Below are 13,241 nucleotides of genomic sequence, written 5' to 3' on the forward strand. Positions count from 1 at the left end.
GTTTCATGTCTTGTTTTGTCTTGTTCTTGTATATTACTACTGACATACTTACCGTATTGTGGCAGCTATCTTTAATGTATACCAATTAAATGTTATTTATTAATTAACTATTTACTTATAATCAAGTGTGACCCCAACTAGAGAGTTTTTTTCATCTTTCTTGTTTCCAGTTTAGAAAGTATATAAGGAGGTGGGGTGGGGTGGGATGAGATGATTCGGGCCAGAGTTAGAGAATACCCAGTGTCTCACTTGCAGAAATTTAAAAAAGTAATTCTTAGGAATATCATATTGAGCTTGTAATTGTTGAAAATATTTAAATTGATGGTCCATATAGAGATCTATAACAGTTGTGATACCTTGTTCATGCCAGGAAGTTAATGCGAGGTCATGGATCAGCCTTGGAAGAGCTAGTATAGAAATATGAGTTGAGAGAAGAGAGAATTCTCCATGTGAGGAAATCAATTTGCCCCAGACTATAAGGGTGTCAAAAACACTCTTTGGGATAAGGGATTTAGAATGCCTATCAGCAGTTTTAATACACATGATATCCCGTAAGGGGAAAGTTCGACATGCAGAAACTTCAATAGACACCCATGGCTTTAATCGGTGGAGGGGCCAACCAGTCTTTCATCTGATCTAAGAGACAGGCGTGCTGATAATATTCGAGGTTAGGAGCCGCAATTCCCCCTCTAGATTTGGACCTGAATAAACGGGTTCTAGCCATACAAGGGTGTTTACCCTTCCAGATAAACAGAGACATAACTGCGTAGAATTTGTTTAATAGGCTCAATGGAACTAAGTATGGAATGGCTCTAAATAAGTACAGAATTTTTGGTAGGAGCATCATTTTTGCAGATGAGAGCCGACCCATCCAAGATATTTCATAATTAACCCACACTTTGGTAAGTGCAGAGAATTGTTCTAGCAGAGGTTGATAGTTACACACTATAACATTCTGAAGGTTTAAAGGGATATTGATCCCCAAATATTTAATAGATGACGTCTGCCAAGTATAGGGGTATTGGTTTTGAAGGCTATTTTGAGAAGCTTGGTCAAGATTAAATGCTAGTGCTTCTGATTTAGCTTATAGTATGAAGATGCAGTATATTCTTGAAGTATATTATGGAGAGCAGGTAAGGAAATGTCTGGTTTTGTGATGAATAAAAGGATGTCATCAGCAAAGAGACATATGCTATGCTGCTTATGGCCAGTAGTGAAGCCCATGAAGGAGGGGGAGGATCTAATTTTTTCTGCGAGGGGTACCATGGCTAATGCAAATATTAAAGGCGAAAGAGGACACCCCTGTCTAGTCCCGTTAGAAATATTAAAGCTGTTGGAGAGAAACCCATTACTGTATACTCGAGCCAAAGGGACAGTGTAAAGATTCAGGATAGCTTTCAAAAACAAGCCGGAAAAACCAAACTTGGCCAGGACTCGAGACATGAAAAGCCAGTGTAGCTTGTCAAAGGCTTTTTCCGCGTCTAGAGATAATAAAACCATAGACTTGGAACAAGCTGCTTGGGATTCCAGAAGGGAAAAAACTTTTATGGTATTATCTGGCGCTTGTCTCCCTAGAATAAAACCCACTTGATCTAGAGCGACTAAATTAGGAAGAATAGGATTCAATCTATTAGCAATTATTTTCACATATAATATGATATCTGAATTTGATAAAGCTATTGGTCTGTAATTTGGGCATAGTGTTGGGTTCTTGCCAGGCTTCAAAATAGTAATGATTTGGGCTTCTAACATTTCTTTAGGAAATGGATAAGAAGAGACATCATTGTATAGATTTACCAAAATAGGAGTTAATATAGTTTGAAAATGTGTTTAGAAACTGTTAATGAACCCGTCTGGGCCAGGGGCTTTATCTTTTTTAAGGGATTTAACCATCCGAATACTTCGCTTTCACTCCAGGGGGCACATAAAGCCTCTGCTTCCTGAGAGGAAAGACAAGGCAGGTTAACAGAATCTAAAAACGAATTGATCACAGATTCAGAGGGCTGTGGTATATGGGTATCTTGAGAAAGATTATAGAGCTTTTCATAATATGAAGCGAATTGTTGAGCAATATCTTTAGGGTTTGATATTGAGGTTCCATTGGGACTAGAAAGACTTTTAATTCTATTAATGGCGTTTTTCCCTCTAAGTTTGCGAGCAAGCAGTCTATTAGCTCTATTTCCAAGGGAATAAAACTTCTGATTTAATTTATTTATAGCATGTTGAATTTGAAAGAGGTGTAAATTATTTAATTTCTTCCTGGCAGAAAGAACAAGAGAATCCTTTGGGTTTTGTTTATGTTGTGCTTCTAATTTTAAAAGGTCAGATTGATATGCAAGGTGAACTTTTCGATTAGTTTTCCGAATCTTAACTGCGGCTTGTATAGCAGCTCCCCTCATAACTGCCTTGAGTGCACACCAATGGTTCGTGACCGAAGTATCTTTGGGGTAATTTAATTCTACATAAGAGGTCAATGCGTCAGTCATAACATGCGAACCAACATCATCTAATAAAATATACTCTTGTAAACGCCAAGGTCTAAAGGTGGGAGACGTGGAAAAGGGGGTCCAAGACCATATCAGGGGATCATGGTCGGACCATGTAATTGGTAATATATTGATCTGGGGAATGAACTGAAGAGACCATTTGTCAGTCAAGAGCAGGTCTATTCTAGAGTATGATTTGTGGACTGCAGAGTAAAAGGTATAATCACGTGTTCCTGGGTGTTTGATTCGCCAAACATCATAGAGGTCAAATTCGGCCAATAAATGCGAAAAAGTATGAGCTAGGGAGCAGGCTACTTTAAATGATTGTTTATTTAGAGAAGAGGATTTATCCAATTTAGGGTCAGGTGCGAGATTAAAGTCATAAATCTACTTTTTTAACATACAGATGTGTCTGCCTATTTATTTGAAAAAAATCTTTCAGTTGGAGGTAAAGTTTTACTGAAACTATAATAGTCTGGTTGGGCTGGTTAACAAAAAAGTTGGAACAACTGTTCTTCGGGTGTTTTTCAGTATTTTTACACTAACAGCAGATTATCGTTCAGTGCCCCACACTGTATGATTATTATACCAACTGGCCAAGTTGGCAAGTTTGGAACAATAACCGTGCAGTAGATGGCCAGCTGGTTACCATAGATGAGGAGGAGAGACACATTGGTCAGAAGTCGATTGACATGGGTGAGAGAGTATCTCATAATGAGGGCAGAGTTGTATGAAGGAGTGGATTTGGTGAGGGCTTTGACCTATGACCTCAAGTCCATCAGCCAGGTTTTTTAGCCTTCAACTTGTTACACAGTGTTGTAACTATACATAAAAAAAAGTTAACAATGTCCAGTTTTGCACAGATTATTATGTTAAATGGATGTACCTCTGTAGATCCTTAATAATATATTTGCCAATAGGTTAAAGGATATTAAGGAGAAAGCTAAACAGCTCAATGAAGAACTTGGAAGGCTGGATATGGATCTGGAAGAGCACCAAGGTACATATACTTTAGTATAACTTTACAACATTTAAGGATAGTAGAGAAAAGTTAAGAAGTAATTAACTTTACATAATCACCGTTATCTCTTTCTATAGTGCACTTAAGGCCTGATTCAGCAAGGATCGCAGTTGCTTATACGCACGCAATTGGCCAATTATTTCACACTGCGCATGCATACGCATCACAGTGCGTGAACCAGCCACTGTGATCGGGACTACGATCGCAGTGACCACGCAGACCCATCGCAGAGTGATTGACAGGAAGTGCCGTCTGTGGGTGGTGAAGGGGGGGGTGGTAGGGCTAATGCAGGCGTGCCAGTGCGTTTCAACGGCGTTGCATGGGTGTGCATAAATTAGCCACTGCGATTCCAGACGCAGCCTGAGGTCTCATAACGTGCACTGAAGTAAGCAATTCCTGAGTGAGGTCTGACCTGCCTTAACTGTGCGTATGGGTCCGATGTTACCGATTATTTTGCTGTTGCCAAAGTATACAGATGTGAGTAAGGGGAAGTGGGCGTCCTTATGTTAGGCAGTGATCGTAATGAGAATGCAGACATTTGCATATCACCGCTGATATTAGCAACTGCATTGCGTGCTTATAAGCAGAATAACGATCCTTGCTGAATCAGGCCCTCAGTAGACAAACTAAATTATACCCTGTTCCAAATATTTGTATCTATTTTTATTAATATTTTTTCTTTAGTTGCTGCCATTGTGTTCATATTAATTAATATTTATTGTGTCCATGTAGCCATAAAATACAGTATCTATTTTTATACAGTATATGGATAATAGAATACTATGATATAGGGCATGATGTTGAGATGAGGGTACGCCTGTTTGTGAAATGTACCTTGTGTATTTTCATACTGCACATGCTCCAGAACCATTTGTACGCAAGTACTCCGTTTGCAGCCATACAAATATCTAATGCATCTCGAATGCGTTGGAAGAGGAGTAACTGGGGTTTAATATGGTTTTCACGTAGCTCAGAGGTGGCTCTACTGAATTGGACGTAAGCGTATCTACATCGTTTTCCCGACATATTATTTCCGCAAAGTAATTATGAGCATCAAATTAAGCCTACAACAAGGTGCCAGGTGCACCACAAATATACATATGGATAAAAATATACTTTTTTTTTTTTTTTGCATGCCATGTTGGAACAATTTTAGTTGATTTGCATTCAGGTCAGTATTAGGCCACTACTGTTATTATGCAAACAGCCATGCACAGACTCCAATACTAAAAAACAATCACTGTTCTAGCAAAAGTACAATAATTTGTTCAAATATTAGTGTATTATTATTCCAAATATTAGTGTATTATTATTCCATATTTCAATGGTACAGGATATCATACAGGTGAGACGATAAATTAGAGTCTGAACACATTTACATACAATTATTTTACTATAAAGCAATAAATTAAAAGAGAAAAAGTGTCTTTTTTTTTTTATTGCATAACTCCTTGTTCTTCTACCACTCTGTGTTCCAGGAGAATATAAATTTTTACCTTTTTATCTATGAGTATGGCAAGAGTATTTTTCATGCTTGCCAATCTGAATGCTGGGAAAGACCCGAATTTCTAGGGGCTTTTCCAGACCCGAAAGAGGGCATGGCCCGGACATTTGATTATCAATTTTAATAGTGTGGAAGAGCGGGAAATCTAGTGCTATAACTAAATGACATGTTAAACCATTACTTTGTGTTATACTGAATTTAATCATAATTATATTTTACAATAAATCACACGTGTTGCAGTGTTGCAATCACACTTTGCCCTAAGTTTCCTGCAGGTAAATGACCGCCCACAGTCCAGTCCAGTGATTGGCCAACAGGATTTTCCATCCTGCCCAGTTGGGGTCACAAACTACCAAAGCAGATCACGTGTGGAAATCACCTTTTCCTCACTGTAACTTTTGGAATACTTTTCAGAAATGTCCCCACTGTTTATTATTATTATAATTTATTTATATGGCGCCACAAATGTTCCGCAGTGCCTTACAAAGTACATAAACAAGTTGTAGACAAGCGACTTACAGAACAATACACTACAGGACCAGGACATGGATAATATATATTGCTACATTAGCGACCATAACACCCAGATAAGCAACAGAGCATAAGCAACCAAGTGTTAGGTGCCTTAGTGGTGAGTAAGAAGTAGAGGGAGAAGCACAAGATTGTAGAGGGCCCTGCTCGTAAGAGCTTACATTCTAAAAGGTAGGGGAAGACAAACTGGGGTGCCACAGATGGGGTAGATGGGGAGGAAGGATCATGTATCAGGGAGTTAGAATGATAGCTGGAAGGCTTTGCAGAAGTAATGGGTCTTAAGAGCCCGTTTGAAGGATTGCAAAGAGGTGGCGAGTCTGATGGGGAGTGGGAGAGAGTTCCTGAGGTGGGGAGCAGTGCGGGCAAAGTCTTTGAGTCGGGAGTGGGTGGAAGTAATCAGCTGGCATGAAAGGCGACGTGCATTAGTTGAACGAAGAGAGCGGAGAGGAGAGTAAAGGGAGATGAGATCAGAGATATATATGGGAGAAGTTTGGGTGAGGGCTTTGTAAGTGAGCGTGAGAACCTTAAATTGGGTTCTAAAAGGGAAGGGGAGCCAGTGGAGGGCTTGTAGGAGAGGGGAGGCAGATGTAGAGCATTTGGAGAGGAAGATAAGCCGTGCAGCAGCATTAAGGATAGACTGGAGAGGAGAGAGATGGGATTTGGAGAGGCCAGATAGGAGGAGGTCCAATCTGGAGATGACCAGTGAGTGTATGAGGCTTTTTGTAGCATCCTGGGTGAGATAGGGTCTGACCTTAAAATATTTTTTAGAGATGGAAACGACAGGACTGTGAAAGGTTCTGGATATGTGGTTTGAAGGTGAGGGATGAGTCCAGGATAACTCCAAGACAGCGCACCTTGGGACTAGGGACCTCATTCAGCGGCGGTCGTTAGTTGCAAGTGGTCGCACTGAATCAAGGCGACCGCTTGCATCCTGGACGGCTGGCTCCTTGTTACCACCCACAGCTTAACGACCGACCAGGTTGATGGTCGCGATGGTGATCACCATCACGACCATCGGGGCTTACGACCAGACCCTAAGGTTGGATCTGGGCACTGGTAAGCCCCAGGGAGCTTTCTGCTCTGATGGAGCAGGAAGCTCCCCACTGACATCACTGATGATGTCAGTGCATCCGCCCACAAAACGGTAGGCGTTCGTAAAGGATCGCCTCTGTTTTGGAAACCACCCCCCCCGGCCCGCCTACCAAACGGGGGCAGCTGTCGATCAACATCGTCAGCCGCCCCTTTGGTAGCGAGCTCCGGAGCGACAGAGTTTCTCTGTCGCTCCGGGGCTTGCGCACGTGCAATGCGGCCGCTGCGCGTGCGCAGGCCAAACCATCGAGTCGGTTACGAGCGCATCGTTACGAGCGACTCTGAATGAGGTCCTAGATGAGATAGTTATTCCATCAATTGATAAAGAAATAGTGGGAATTGAGGTTATATGGGAGGGTGGGAAGACGATCAGCTCTGTCTTAGACATATTAAGTTTAAGAAATCACTGGGACTTCCAGGAAGAGACAGTTGGAGATACGAGTCAGAAGAGAGGGGGAGAGATCAGGGGACGAAAGGTAGATTTGAGTATCAAAGTTTATCAGCAAGTGTCAGTGTCACAGCACTTGGGAATATAACCTTCTAAAATAAATAATTGTAATAATATAGCATTATGAAACATGTTGATTCATACACTTCATGTGTACGAACATGTACATGTATGTACCTCCAGTGTTTACATTTAGCATTTTCAGTCTCTCGATATTGTCAGTGAGTGTTCATTGTTGCTTTTCAAGTTTTCCTTATTTTTCCACCTATCCTTATTTTGTTTTCTAATGCTTCTTCTTTATGGATTTTTCTGAAGATGGTAAGACCTTTCTCTTACAGCACCCTAGTAACTGCTTAGATTACCTGGTGTGAATGAGCAGCGTTGAGGGATGTAGCGTTTTTTTCACTCGAATGTGTGTCTAAGGGATGTATCCAATTAGTGGCGAAAACAAACGGCCATTTCTTTCGCCATTGGCAAAAACGGACGTTTTTGCAAAAAAAAAAAAAAAAAGTCAACATTTTTGTCAAAAAACTGGCTAAAAATGTTGGGATTTCTTTCAGAACTCTTAGGACAACCCCCCCTAATAATAAATTACCTGGAAAAAAATCGTAAGTTGCTTACTTTGGCGAAAAACGACTGCGCAAATTTTGGCTGAAAAAAGATAGAAAGCTATTTTTTCCCAGGAAATTACTGTTCTGCGTAAATTGGGGTACGTTAACATGGGTGCAAGTATATTTTCGTGTCGTAAAAACACAATTTTATAAACCGTTAAACCGCCTGCTGTGACCGCTTGCGACATTTAAAACACTTGACTCATCCATACCGCCCATCGAAAAATCAGACCCAATATGTTAAAACCATTTTCAACTGTTTTTTTTTCCGCCCAAAATTTTGCCAAAGTACACAATTTATGATTTTTTTGCCCTGTAATTTATCATTAGGGGGGTGTCCAAAGGGTTCAGAAAGAAATCCCCACATTTTTAGCCAAAAATAGGGATTTTGCATTTTATTCGCCTGGTCTGGGATGCAGGAAACTTTTCTCCAGTTTTTTTTGCCTGTTGCCGTTTTTAGCCTTTTTTTTTTTTTTTTTGTGAAAATGGCGAAAAAAAGACCTGTTTTCACCGCTAATTGAATACGGCCTTACGTCGAAATGAGATGTGACAAAAACGCTTCAGGTGAGTACACTGATTAATTTGATATGCGACATTTGTATATTTGTGTGCGACTGAGTCTGATTCTGTACAACAGAACTTTATATGAAAAAAAGCCGCGGGCGCTGCATCGTAGCACTTCATATACAGATTCAGACTCGGTCGCACACATCCCAGCCATTTGGGGGATGAGCGGAGGAAACGCGTGTGCTGGGCTGCTATGAGGAAAGTTAAGGTGGGGAGTGGCGCCGGGCCCAGTTGTGATGTTTGCACAGACACATCGAGCGCCCGATTGGTAAGTGTGTATACCTTACCAATTGGCCACTCTAATGGCTGATCGGTCTGCTGACTGAGCCTTCGTCTAAATGTGTACCCAGTGTTAGCGTTTGACCAGGAATGGAGGTTTAAAAGACATACATGTTTTTAAGAAAGAAGGTGTTCCTAAGGAAGTACTGTAGTATACCAAACATATTCTCTGTAGCACAAGCATTCTACAACACACCAATAAGAATTCTGACAGGAAGGCTAAATATACATTGCAAGGATTTCAGGTGATTTTAACCAGTTCTTAATAAGTCCCTAATAAGTTTTATTTTAATTTGATAACTTTGGTGGGAGTAAGTTTGCTGTTGTTGTGTATCCAAGCCAAAGATTCATCCTACAGCTGCAAGGAAATCCATACCGTGCATCCCACTGGAATATCTTATTGTTTTATTCACAGACTTAAGGAAAGAGGATGCGGAAGCAATTGCATTTCTTAAAGTGCCTTTTCAGCATTTCATAAGCACGTTATTTATCAAGTGGTTTAGGTAGGATAAATGGAAAGGAGATAACACTCAACAGGATTAAAATAATACAGCTGTTGTTCTTACGTTGTACAGAGGTGAAAAACATTTGTTGCCAAGAGCACATATTCTGCTTTAAAGAGGACCTGTCCTCTGTATTCTCTATTACCTAGCAGGCTTCCTCCAATCTTCATGCCAGGACAGCCAAGGTATTGATGAAGCTGGCCTAGGAGCAGAGTCTCACCGTTTAGACTGTACTACAGATGTGTCCTCATACACTATTGCAGGAGTCGCGCCAGAGAATCCTTATCGACGCACCAGGTCGTGTGTGACTCAGCTTGTACTGAGCATCTTAGTCGCATTACTGTGCAACAAATCCGCTTCATGAGACTGCATGTTGCAGCGGGCGCGACTTTTTTTCATGCCAAGTTCCATTGTACAGATTCAGACTCCGTCACACACCGTTATACAAGTGTTGCATATCTAATCAGTGCAGTCTAGTGAAGCGGTTCTGTTGCATCACATTACAATTAAGATATACATTCCATTGAAAAAGATGCTACACTGGTCGGGAAACCCTGCCCTAGTCTATTGAGTTGGCATATTTCTCTACCACTCACTGTGTCTGCTTCGCATACATCAGCAGAAATGTCTTGCCTATTTAAATGTCGTTTATTAGAGATTCTAGCACTTGAAATATGTCCAGAAAGAAATCTATTTTGTTGTTGTTTATTTAGTAGGGGCATTAAGGGTCGGATTCAATTATCCTCGATGTTGGCATTAGCCATGATTCAGTGCTCTGAGCTATTCAATTACAGCCCACTGCAGCCCGCAGGCTGCACTTAATACGGATTTCTGTTCACCTTCTCCTGAGGCTCAAACAGAAATCCATGTTAAGTTGGGCTCTCTGCCCTTATCACAGCCGCCGCGACCGCTTAACCTGTGGCTCTGGGTACTTCTCCCGGAATGTATGGGTTAACGCGCAGGGAAAGAGACTTTTAATTGCATAGCTTTCAGTGTTTAACCATTTTCCTCACATGGTCACATATCGAGGATATTTGAATTGGGCCTTAAACAATATGTCAGATAGAGTTGCTTGTCACAAACAGTAAATATTTGCCTAAATACATGTTTGTAGTTTATACCTGTCCCTATGTTTCTTTATTGATAAAGATCTTAGTACAAATAATACTTATTCAAATTATACAATTCTCAATAATCTGAAAATGAATTAAAAAGAAGAAAGAAGAAATAACATAAAAAACTATTAAGTAAACATGTTATTATGCAAATTTCACCTCGGCAGTGCTGCATATGGGTTGTTCAGTGCACCTACACTTTGGCAAGTTACCCCTGGAAATGATTGGAAAATGTTGGGAACTGTGTAGATGGCTGCCCCTCATCTCTCCCTCACTGAGGGAAGGAACAAACTATAGTAATTTCTAATTGTCCTCTGTGAAAGGAAGTTATCTTGTGATAAACTAGACAAAGTTTAGTCCAAGAAGGAGCAAAGTAAAAGCTTGCACTTCCTGATACAAACTAGCTGGGACGTAAACAGTCTGTTATTGATGGATACTAATCTCTTATCACTTAGATAAAAGCAAATTTGTGTTTTATTCTGACAAATCTGCTTGCAAATGTGCAGTTAAGGTACAATTAATGGAAACTGAAAACTATTAGACACACGGAACCTGATGCAGAGTAGGAGTAAAATTGGCCATATTTTGCTCCTGAACTGTGTGTGCACGTGAAAAATGTGGATATTTGCACAGGTTGCACAAGTGTCTGCTTGGTTTGCTATTTGTCATCATTACGCCTCCTCAGTTGTAAGTGTAGACGTTATTGAAATGTGCACCACTCTGCATTACTTGTACTCTCGTATGCTCAGTTTTGGCACATACACAGTGAGAAAACACGCAAGATACTCTCCGCAATCAGGGGCCAAATGTAATAGGGTGAGAGTTTAGAAAATGTAAGAGAAAACTGTCACATTTTTAAACTCGGCCAATGTAAAAGTCACAGAACAGGCAAACTTGCATATTTTTCAGACTCAAAAAACAAAAAGTTTTAAACTCTCATCCAGGTGTTTCCTGAAAATACAACTCGATCAATGTATTAGTGTGAGCGTTTTACTGCTAAACTCTCACATTTTCTAAACTCTCACCCTATTACATTTGACCCCAGGTGTATGTTTAGATCCACATTAACACCATTGTATAGTTTTACTAGCTCTATCCAAACTATACTAGATTAATTTTCATAATTTTAATGTATATCAATTTGGCTATGAATATGGGACGGTGGACCTGATTCAGAGGTGGACAGTAATGAGAGCCACGTTTGCTGTTTCTTATGCAGCACGATTGCATCTGTATGCTAACACCGCACCCGATGGGTTTCGAACAGAGATGCCTACCGGCTTCGACTCAAGCAACTGCTTTGCATAATAAATCGCACCATCGAACGCACATCGATTGCACCATCAGATATTGGAGCACACCTATGGTTGTTCAGAATGTCCATCAGAACATGACTGCAGGTGCAAGCGCAACGGTGAAAAAATGACAGTCGCTTGCCACGACACACCCACGTCTAACTAGCCACCCCCTGTTACTACCCAGGAATGACCACTGAAATTTTCCCACTCTGCGTCCAAATTTTTTCTGCGTCCCCCGGCGGTAACCATCGAGACGTATGTGCCGACTGAAAACTTCAGCAGCTTGCGACCGATATCTACACTGCATCCACCTCAGGGCCAGAACTCTCACTAGTAACACTTGTTCCATTCATTACCATAAATTATAAGGATATATATCAAAAGTTAATTCAAGGTTTTAATCTGTCTTTAGAAACATGTGACCTGTGTTCTCATCTGTTTATCTGTGAATAACAGGCCTTGTTTCATAATCAGTAATATTGTTCTAACTCTAACATTTCATTTAAAGAAAAGCATTACATACTATACTCGTAGCATACCTATCATACATAACTCTGAAAACATACAATGGTTGTCTAATTAGGTTCATTTACTAGCACTGCGTTTGGTGAAACCAACCTGCAGATTTTGTACCCAAATGCAATGTTAGTAATTGTGACCTACAGTATATAAAATTGTTTTCCTGATGGAAACCAGTTTTAGATAAACTATTCTCCCTTTCCTAGCGAGCAGTTCTAATATGTTATTTATGTTGCATAAAGATATCTTAAGGTAGGATGTGATAGACAACTAAGCATCAAAAACAAGTTCCCTTATATCCATGATCATTTATTTAAAAGATTGACAAGCTTGCCAAAAGTGAAGATTTCTGAGAGAAAATCTGAGGTATTTGCGTTAGCTGAATAAGATTTTTTTTTATTATTCATAGCAAACTATTGAAGTGCAAAGACAAATGGTTCCCTCTCATTCTAAAAATGTTTACACTGTATTTACTTATGAAAAAACTCTCTCTCCTATATGACACAAATATTCTGGCTAAATGTGCTATTCTGTCACACAATACATAAAAAAAAAATAGATCTACCTATTAGTGCTTTGTGAATCTCTGCTATATATATATATATATATATATACGGGTTGGGTACGGGATGCTGACGTTGGCTTCCCGACCAGGTTACAATACCGACGCATAAAGGTAAGTACTCCTAACCCTACCTCCCTGGTGTCTAAACCTAACCCCCACCCCCCTAGTGCCTAAACCTAACCCTCTCTCTCTCCGCACCCTAAACCTAACCTCCCCCCCCACAGCCTAAACCCTACCTATCACCCTAGTGTCTAACCCTTCCCCTAACCCCAGTACTTACCTTCAGGATTTCGGCGGTCGGAATTCCGCCATCAGCATTTTGACTGGCGGAATCCCAGCGGTCGGGATTCTGACCGCATCCCATATATCCCATATATAAAGTACATGATCTTAAACATATATCACTTTTTTTTTGTTTGCTTTAGGAGAGAATAAGCAAAAGTACAAAGAGCTGAAAAAAAGAGAGGAAAGCATGGAGCGTAAGTGACAGCACTTCATACATCGCATTCAGATGTAGTATTGGAGTTCCTGTAGTTTCCATCTGCCTCTGTCTCTTCTGCTTCCCTTCTTGCTGATACTGTTTATTTAGTAAAAGATGTGAATGAAAGTAAGAATGTGTTTATGTACTGGGTAGAAGGAAGGAGATTATAGTAGTTAGAACTACTGAGTGTTCTGTGTGTATTGTAGAGTTTGATTAACCAAACT

General features: G+C 40.3%; 1 protein-coding gene across 1 annotated transcript in view; it reads left to right on the forward strand.

Annotated features, from left to right (window-relative positions):
- The window catches only part of IFT74 (intraflagellar transport 74), a 112,433-nt gene that overhangs the window by 82,385 nt on the left and 16,807 nt on the right, over positions 1-13,241 (forward strand). The window contains exons 13-14 of the mRNA XM_088472650.1: positions 3,407-3,486; positions 12,962-13,015. Coding sequence (XP_088328776.1) covers positions 3,407-3,486; positions 12,962-13,015 — 134 coding nt within the window. The remainder of the gene's footprint in view (positions 1-3,406; positions 3,487-12,961; positions 13,016-13,241) is intronic.

This window comes from Taudactylus pleione, unplaced genomic scaffold (genome assembly GCF_031769625.1).
Source record: "Taudactylus pleione unplaced genomic scaffold, aTauple2 ptg000127l, whole genome shotgun sequence".
NCBI classification, from domain to species: Eukaryota; Metazoa; Chordata; class Amphibia; order Anura; family Myobatrachidae; genus Taudactylus; species Taudactylus pleione.